General features: G+C 40.1%; 1 protein-coding gene across 1 annotated transcript in view; it reads left to right on the top strand.

Annotated features, from left to right (window-relative positions):
• Window positions 1-10290, top strand: part of TRPC5 (transient receptor potential cation channel, subfamily C, member 5) — a 326052-nt gene that overhangs the window by 177401 nt on the left and 138361 nt on the right. The window contains exon 3 of the mRNA XM_011953532.1: window positions 2461-2982. Coding sequence (XP_011808922.1) covers window positions 2461-2982 — 522 coding nt within the window. The remainder of the gene's footprint in view (window positions 1-2460; window positions 2983-10290) is intronic.

Here is a 10290-nt window from a genome sequence, read left to right on the forward strand (position 1 = left end):
GAGAGAGAGAGAGAGACAGAAGGAGGAATAGCATGGTAGGAAGCAGACCCATACCCCCAATGTAACCCAGGAAATCCTGTGCTACAGGTTAGCCTCTCTTCCCTTCTACTCAACACTTTTAGACCCAGACAGAGATTGAGGAAGGCCTCTGGCCAGAGAAAGGGCAGAATTCTCAGATCTGAGCTCTCTTCTTCCTGGGGAGACTGTGACAAATTTCTCACTTCCCCATCTCTCCCAACTCTAGGCTTTATGCTGATGGTGTTTATGTTCATTTCCAGGCCCACTCAGACCTACTTCTTCCTTAGCCTGCAGGCTTATGTTAATTTCTGAGATTACTCTTTCTCTTTCCTATGTCCAATTTACTTTATGAGCCAGTTGCTCCCTTCCTGCTGTCTTGTTTGTAGCGGCTCCCTCTAAATGTTTAACAATGTTTACTCCTGTTCCATGCTAGTAATTAATGACCGTTATGCAGTCAGCTTTCAACTATTGAGAGACTGATGCAAGCACTCAGTGAAGGAAACAGATTTCTTGCAAACTCCTCCTCCTCCACCTTTCTACTACTCTATGTTTTCTGGCCACTTCCCTGTTGGAGAATCCTGCGTGCAAGGTGGGAGGGAGGCAATGATGTTGAAAAACAGTAACTCATCCCTTTGTCAGTTAGCCAGTAACTGTGGGTTGTTGTTTTATTTTTTAAAGAAGTTTTGAGAGTAAAAAGAACCTATTGATTAAAACACGATTTGTCTCTCTGCTTACATTTAGAGAGAGAAAGAAAATTTAAAACAAAACAAAAATCCCATGATTTGTCTATTCGATGAGACTCCCAATTATCCACGGTCTGTCCTACCCAGTTAAAATGAACATTTAAAACATGTTTTCCTAAAGTGTAATAAAATCAATATTTCTCAATTTTCTGGAATCCTATCCATGTTTTGAATACTCGGCTTCACCTCTTCATAAAGCCTCTGTTGCCTCTATTAAGTATTCCAGGCCTCCCCTTCTCTAGCTCTAGATCCTACCACACTTAAACTCTTCTGTGAGTCTAGCAAGCTGCCTCAGTTTCCCTACTGGACTGAGAAAAGACTGGATCCTAAAAGAGACTTTTCTTTTTTTTTTGAGACTGAGTCTTGCTCTGTTGCCCAGGCTGGAGTGCAGTGGTGTGATCTCGGTTCACTGCCAGCTCCGCCTCCTGGGTTCACTCCATTCTCCTGCATCAGCCTCCCAAGTAGCTGGGACTACAGGCGCCCGCCACCACACCTGGCTAATTTTTTGTATTTTTAGTAGAGACGGGATTTCACTGTGTTAGCCAAAATGGTCTCTATCTCTTGACCTCATGATCCGCCTGCCTCAGCCTCCCAAAGTGCTGGGATTACAGGCGTGAGCCACCGTGCCTGGCAAGAGACATTTTAAAGTTGAAAGATTTTTTAATTCATTGATCAGGTTCTGCGCACTCACCCAGAAGTGCCCCTGAATACCCAAAGAAGCCCCCACCTTCATAGCTGCTATTTACACTAAACATTACATCATGGACATAGCAGTTTTATCAATGGTCCTTTTGTTGTCAGTATCCCCTCCCCAAGCCGAGAAGTCTTCATTTTCAGAGTACTTCTTCCTGACCCTAACGAATTATCTTTACCTTCCTGGGACCTACAGGAAGTTGGATGAACCCTGTCTGGCCTTGGTCTTTGGTCCCCTGAAGTTACATGTGTGTGTGTGTGTGTGTGTGTATATATATACACTTATACATATATACGTATATATGTGTGTGTGTGTGTGTATATATATATATACACACACACACAAAGTTAATGTAATCATTTGAGGGAATCTTCTCTTTAGCCCCGGGGGTTTGATTTAATGATACGGTCCTGAAGATTACTGGTTGTCATTAGCCTTTCAAATAAATATTCCTGCAGCCTCTACTGCTCATTTGGAACTGAGCAGATAATACTATGTACTGTTACCAGTTTTATGTAAGTTTGCTCTACCCAAATAATTCTCCAGGAGGTCAGGAAAAAATGTCCTTTACTTCTCTGTATTCTCCAGTATGTCTCAGACAGAAATGAGAATGCTGTCATTGCATAATTGACAACTTGACTCTAGAGCTCGGTTCTAGAGTCTTGCTTGGGTTTGAATCTTGGCTCTGCTGACTAAAAACTTCGTAACCTTAGGTGTGTTCACTAATCTCCCTGTGTCTCAGCTTCTTCATATGGGAAGAATATTTACCTCACAAGGTTGTTGTGGAGATTAAATGAGTAAAGACATGTAATGTGCTTAGAATAGTGGCTGGCACACAATAAGCATTCCATAAACATTAGCTATAAGGAAGAAGGTTTAGGAGGTCAAAAAATTGAAACAAGAATGGAGACTCTAATTCCTGAATTGCCAGCATTTTATAGGACCTATGCTTCTCTCTCCAAACTTTAATCCTGCCCTTCTATGCTTCTGATTTCTTGTACCTAGGTCCCCACTCTGATGATGGACACACAGTTCTCTGAGTTCACACCGGACATCACTCCCATCATGCTGGCTGCCCACACCAACAACTACGAAATCATCAAATTGCTTGTCCAAAAACGGGTCACTATCCCACGGCCCCACCAGATCCGCTGCAACTGTGTGGAGTGTGTGTCTAGTTCAGAGGTAGACAGTCTGCGCCACTCTCGCTCCCGACTGAACATCTATAAGGCTTTGGCAAGCCCCTCACTCATTGCCTTATCAAGTGAGGACCCCATCCTAACTGCCTTCCGCCTGGGCTGGGAGCTCAAGGAGCTCAGCAAGGTGGAGAATGAGTTCAAGGCCGAGTATGAGGAGCTCTCTCAGCAGTGCAAGCTCTTTGCCAAAGACCTGCTGGACCAAGCTCGGAGCTCCAGGGAACTGGAGATCATCCTCAATCATCGAGATGACCACAGTGAAGAGCTTGACCCTCAGAAGTACCATGACCTGGCCAAGTTGAAGGTGGCAATCAAATACCACCAGAAAGAGGTAAGCTGAGCTCATGTCTGCTTTCAGGGAAGCTTAAGGCCTCCAAAGTCTGGAGCAGTAGAGCAAGAATCAGCATTTTTCTACCATTTCGCTCTCTAACAAACAAATGGTTGGGCAGGCCTCACAGCTAGGCCCATTTATCCAAGGCACAGACACCTTTTTGTATTTTCTTTATGGCCAGATAAGTAACCATCTGATTCTTTGATGGAAAAGCATTCATGCATTTAACAAATGCTTACTGAGCACTGTTCTGAGTGTTTGCAATACAGAAGACAGACACTGACCCTGCTTTCGTGGAGCTTACAAGCTGGTAGTGGATATAGAGTAAATGATCGCTTTAACGAATATATAGTTACCTACTAAGATATGTACTTTGAAAGAACAGTGTTCTGTGACAGCACATAACAAAGGATCCTATCCTATACACTGGGGACATAGTGGGCAGTGATTACAGAAGGGTCACCGCCTGGATGCTGGTAATTGTTGGCACAACTGAATCCCTGGCAGCCCCTTAGTGAGAAGGCTAAAAAACACAGTTGAAAGATGAAGTCATACTCACGGTTTGTAGTTCAATAAAAGGTTGGAGCAGGATCTGCTATGGTATGACCTCCAAAATGTTAGGTTCCACCTCTTTGAAGGAGGGCAGTTCAAGCAGGTCACAGGTGAGGCTCTGCTTTCCATTTAGGCAAGGTTTACAATCAAGCAGGTGTAGTTTTATGCCATCTTATCAAACAGTTTGGGAGAGCCTCCTAACAAGGCTAACTTAGCCCTTTAAGGAAGCAGCATGATACCATGGAAAAAGCAGGGACTGTGGAGCCAGAGCTACTGAGGATAGAATTTTAACTCACTAGCTGTATGACCTAAAGAAACGCACTCCTATTTTCAGAGCATTAGTTTTCTCATTTATAAAATAGAGATGAAAATAGTTTCTTCACTTCATAGGGGATTGTGGGAAATAAGAAAATATAGCATTCAGTGCATGGCACCAGAAGCACTTTAATGTCCATTTCCATCTCTTTTCTATGCTACCTGGAGTCAAAGCAGCTGAGGGGTGCCTGCCAGCTGAAGGGCAACTGGCAGTGCCATTCCTTCATGGATCCAGGCTCTGAGACAAACCTCATTGTGTGTTTATCTGGTCCCTTTTTCTCAGACAAAAATAAAAGTACTATGCCTTAAAAATGAGGCAAAAAACAAATACCAGGGCAACTTGGAAAGGGATAAAAAATGAAAAAGAGCAACATGGAGATCGAAAGGGCTATACTGGAGGAAGTGGTAAATGGTTAGGCCTACCTATGAGTCCCCTTATTTTATTTTTGCCATTTACCTGCTTTAAGTTATTTCAACAAGCCTGGTGTTGTGCTTACTTCCCTGGAGAAATGTAAAGATAAAATAAAATAATAAAATAAAATAAAATAAAATAGGTAATGTACTTATGCATAGCGAAATACCGAGCATACAGTAGCAGTCAATAACTATTAGCTGAGCGGGGTGTGGTGGCTCACACCTGTAATCCTGGCACTTTGGGAAGCCAAAGCTGGCATATCATCTGAGGTCAGGAGTTCGAGACCAGCCTGGTCAACATGGTGAAACCCAGTCTCTACTAAAAATACAAAAATTAGCTGGGCGTGGTGGCAGGTGCACGTAATCCCAGCTACTCAGGGGGCTGAGACATGAAAATCACTTGAACCTGGGAGGCAGAGGTTGCAGTAAGTCAAGATTGTGCCATGGCACTCTAGCCTGGGCAATAGAGTGAGACTCTATCTCAAAAAAAATTTACTATTAGCTGTTAAAATTATTCATTTTTATTGTTACACATGGAGGACTCGTGGCATATGGTCTAATTCTGTACAGTAAAATGGCAGGAAATAGATATAGTAAAGGCCTATCCTTCTCTTATCCCGCCCTCTCTCCCACAGCCCTGCTGTTGATGTGAAGTATCAGTTATTGTGTTAAACAGTCTGCTCTATCTATACTTTGATATAAGTGTATATTTCCATTAAAGATGTATATTATCGTTTCAGTGTGTTTTCACTTTACATAAATTGTTATAATACTGTGAGAAAGAAAATCACAGATATTTTTAGAACATGAATTGCTTCCAAGTGACAGAATGGTTAATGGGAATAAAATAGTTTTTAAAAAATAGATAATTGCAGAATACAACTAAGGTTTACAATCCTCGCCCCGCTGAATATGAGATAAACTTTACAATTTTAGGCCCCCCGTACTCTTTAAAATTGAGAGTGCATTTATTTTCAAACAATTTCACTGCAATATTTCATCAATTTTGTGTTGGTAGGTCACCTTCTATTGTATGGCTTGACTCCGCCTGCTCATATGATCTTCAATTGCCAGTTTTAGTTACTGTTGCATTTGAAAACCAGTGTGATGACTTTCTCACTGTCATGGGGATCTGCTTGTCACATGACCATGGAATCACTTTTGTATTATACATTAACTGCCCTCCAACCCTCATTAATCTTCTCATCACTTTTTTCCACTTTGTTTTAGTCCTTTTACTGTCCAGAAACTTTGTCCCTTGTGTTCTTTATTCCATAATTTCTTATCATTGTTTTTACGTAATATCTTTATGCTACTGTATTTTCATATATTTCTTAACTATCATCCCACTAACCTGAATGTGCCCCGGGGTCTTATTTCTTCTTGCTCTCTTGATTAATCATCAGAGATTCCAACATTGTTTCCAGGGTCCATTCCTGTGTACACTGAAGTGGAATTTTTATTGTGGTAAGATATACCTAATATAAAATTTCAAATTTTAACCACTTGTAAATTTACAGTTCAGTGGAATTAAGTACATTCACATTGTGCAACCATCATCACTAGGATTCACTTTTGAAGATGCACAAGTTTGGGAGTGTCTATTTTACTTTCAATAGTGAACCTATCTAAGTATAGTTTCATATTTCGCAAGGCCACTTTTTAAAAAAAATTTATTTATTTATTTATTTTTGAGATGGAGTCTCACTCTGTCACCCAGGTTGGAGTGCAGTGGCACAGTCTCGGCTCATTGCAACCTCCAACTCCTGGGTTCAATCGATTCTCCTGCCTCAGCCTCCATAGTAGTTGGGACCACAGGTATGCACCACCACACCAAGAAAATTTTTGTATTTTTTTTTTTAAGTAGAGATGGGGTTTCACCATGCTGGCCAGGCCAGTCTTGAACTCCTGACCTCAAGTGATCTGCCCACCTCAGCCCCTCAAAGTGCTGGGATTACAGGCGTTAGCCACCGCACCCAGCCTATTTTTGTTATTTTTAGAGACAAGGTCTCACTCTGTTGCTTAGGCTGGTTTCAAACTCCTGGCCTCAAACTCCTGGCCTCAAGTGATCTTCTCATCTCAGCCTCCCAAAGCGCTGGGATTACAGATGTGAGCCACCATGCCCAGCCAGCTAAATTATGTTTAATCCATAACACTAGCAAAGTAGCCCTTCTTAACTATTCAATATTATGGACATTCAGCAGTAATCAAAGTAATTTCAAAAGTAAGTAATCAAAGTAATTTCAAAAATCAAGTAATTTCAAAAGTAAATTACTTTTTGAAAAGTAATTCAAAAAGCACTCTATTTATGCAAAGATCAACAATTTTAGGCCTGGTGCTATTCACTGACATTTGTGAATCAAATAAATGAAAACCATGGTATTTAGTAGACTGAATTGTTTCAATCAGATCACATCAAACTCTAGCTCCAGGTATACAGCTGGGATACTGAGTGACTGTCAACTTCAATGTCAATAGTGATAAAGAATATAATTCCATAGAGCCACTGAAATTCAAATATGGCCTAAAGTTTAGTCTCATAGCCAGAGACTTCAGAATCATTTGGAGATTTATATTTATATATTTTGCTCCAAATTTTCCAAGATAAATTATCTTAGCAATAGCTATACATCAATTTTAACATAATTAGTTTCTCTTCAAACTAAACCACACTGATTAGAAAGGCAGGCTTGAGAAATCATATATATCTTAAAGTTTATACTCCAAAGGCATTGCTTCAGGAATGTAAAACATAATTTATACTCATCAAACTCTATAAATCCCTTCTGAATTGTGACTTCATTTCTAGGGGAAAAAAAAAAAAAAAACTGTAATCCTTCCCAACCTGTGAATTAGAGTTTTTTTTTAAATATGTGGTTTCATTGAGTCTCAAATGCTTACAGCCTCTAATTTCTCTCTATTCAATTCACATGTCTAGTTTAAGGCTGAACAATCCCACTTCTTAAACAAATCAGCCATGTCCTTTTTGGAGTTGTGTTTTTGTAATTTTAACTTTAGCATATAAATTTAGCTCAATGATATGAGCTACTGAGGTTCCAACAATTCAAGTGTCTGTGAGAACTTCGTTCTCAAATGTTCTTGATTTGACGAATCACACTGATAAGTCTGTTCAATACATATCCAAAATCTAGTCTTTAAAAAAAAACTGAAACACTCACAGTGTGCTTAGAACCACAAGCATAAAAACGTCATGATTTTGATCTTTATTTTATCACATTATATAATACACTTGATTTTTGCAGTATAAACTCTTCTCATGTAGGATTTGATGAAACTAGACAAACCAATCTTTCCTTTTGATGCAAATAAATGAATGAAACCTAACTTTATGCTTCCATTATTATTATTATTTATTTTTATTTTCGAGACAGAGTTTCACTATGTCACCCAGGCTGGAATGCAATGGTGCCATCTCAGCTCACTGCAACCTCCGTCTCCCAGGTTCAAGTAATCCTCCCACCTCAGCCTCCCTAGTATCTGAAACTACAGACATGCACCACCATGCCTGGCTAATTTTTGTATTTTTAGTAGAGACGGGTTTTACCATGTTGGCCAGCTGGTCTCAAACTCCTGACCTCAGGTGATCCACCTGCCTGGGCCTCCCAAATTGCTTGGATTATAGGGATGAGCCACCACGCCAGTCCTATGTTTCCATTATGTTTATGGCAATTAACTCAGCTTTTCCATATTAGACAAAATTTCTCAAATTCTTTGAAGGCATATAGTTTATGTGTGCTAACTCATCAAGAAAAACACATATTAACATCTTAAATGGGTCACAATCCAGGATTTAGAGGAACACATTTTCCCTGAGGGTTACATATCGGGAGCCCCAAACCAAGAAGGAAACGTTTTTTAAAAGGACATTTTTTTTTTCAAATGACCTTCATACCCTAAAGACTGTAGGAGAATGGACAAGAATTATTTCCCAGGATCAGAATTATTCAAAGAGAAACTGCCTCTAGATGAGAATGAAATAACTGAGCTAAAAGAGAAAAGTTGTCTTTTCCACTTGATTCCATGCTTAATAACAGTTGGACCATGAGGTTCTGTCTTCGGGGATAGATAGGATTACTTCCTCAATGTCTGTAATCAGGAATAGGACAGAGCAGATGCACTACTTCTCCACTCTCTAGTGCCATCCCTGATGACACCTTGCTAAATCTTTTAAAGTGTGCTGTGATTCCAACTGGGGAAAAAAATGAAGAAATACCCAGTACAAATGGAAATTTTCCCAATGAGTCGAGGTTTGTGGAGGAGAAGCATCAAGAACTCCGGCACCCGGGATAAGGACCCAAAGATAAGCCCATTCACATCTTAAGTTTCAAATAGACAACATGTCTTTTTAAAACTTGAGCTTAAAAGCTGTATTTCACACAAAACATTTTTTTTCTCCAAAAAATGAGCTGCAACAGAGCTGATTTTCCAAAGCTGGAAGTTAGGGGTTTGCTTACATTAAAAATTTAGAAGTTATAGTTTCAAGAAAGGCATGTTCCCCCAAGTTTAAGTAAGAATAAAGGTATTAGAATGACCAATATTTCCAGAATTTGTCATAATATAGAGGCATGTGTATTTATGTGCTTTCAACAACAGATTTTGTTAATAACACACCTTTTTTTTTAGACAGAGTTTCGCTTTGTTGCCCAGGCTGGAGTGCAGTGGCATTATCTTGGCTCACTACAACCTCCATCTCCCAGGTTCAAGCTATTCTCATGCCTCAGCCTCCTGAGTAGCTGGGATTACAGGCGCCCACTACCGTGCTGGCTGATTTTTTTTGTATTTTAGTAGAGATGGGGTTTCACCATGTTGCCCAGGCTGGTCTCGAACTCCTGAGCTCAGGCAATCTGCTTGTCTTGGCCTCCCAAAGTGCTAGGATTACAGGCGTGAGCCACCGCGCCCAGCCAGTTAATGACATCTTTGATTAGAGGAATCCGAAACACTAAAGTTGTGTTTCATAACCGTGGCCCCCTTGTCCACCTTATATGAATATTTGGGGTAAACTTAAAATTATCTTTTGAGATGCCTTCAGCATTTTTCTTTTTTTTTTTTGTTTTATTTTTTTGAGACTTGAGTCTCGCTCTGTCACCCAAGTTGGAGTGCAGTGGTGCAATCTCGGCTCACTGCAAGCTCTGCCTCCCAGGTTCACGCCATTCTCCTGCCTCAGCCTCCCGAGTAGCTGGGACTACAGGCGCCCGCCACCACGCCCAGCTAATTTTTTGTGTTTTTAGTAGAGACAGGGTTTCACCATGTTAGCCAGGATGGTCTCGATCTCCTGACCTCGTGATTCACCCGCCTCAGCCTCCCAAAGTGCTGGGAGCCACCACGTCCGGCCACCTTCAGCATTTTTCTAGGGTCTTTTAAGATGAAATTGTGACCAGGTATAAAGACTTCAGTGATTTTCCTTACCTTGTAAAATGGAGTTCCAACCTTCATAAGTATAATGGCAATCACCTTCAAGGATTATTTATTACGCTGAAGAGATGTGATACTGGAAACTGACAGTTTTATTTATCAATACAAGTAATTCACAAATAACTAACTTCAGGAACTAGAAGTTATTTTTTCTTTCTTTAGGGATTTTCTGTTGGTTGGTTGGTTTGTGAGCTTTCTGAGGGTTAAGGAGACAGAAGAAACCCAGTTTTAAATACGGGCTGGAGAGAGTAGGATCTCTAAAAAAAATATAAGAAGTATTCCCAAAAGGAATCACTAAGTACATCTAGTCTATTAAGATAAGACTGTCAGTACAAAAACACAACAGTCAGCTTTGATGTAAAAAAAATCATAAAAATCAAGTTGGATCATAGTGAGCTAATAACGTTCAGAGTTACATAACCCCCTCAGGAACAAAATCTTAGCCTTGAATGGAATATAATTCATTATTTCCTGAAGGGCTTTTTCATATTGTTTTTTTCCTCATTGTTACTCCTACTAGAAAGCAAGTAGACTCCCCAAAAGAATTCAATTTGGTAAAAAAAAAAAAAAAAAAAAAAAAAAAAAAAAAAAAAA

The sequence above is a fragment of the Colobus angolensis genome, unplaced genomic scaffold, assembly GCF_000951035.1.
Source record: "Colobus angolensis palliatus isolate OR3802 unplaced genomic scaffold, Cang.pa_1.0 Scaffold366, whole genome shotgun sequence".
Taxonomy (NCBI): Eukaryota; Metazoa; Chordata; class Mammalia; order Primates; family Cercopithecidae; genus Colobus; species Colobus angolensis.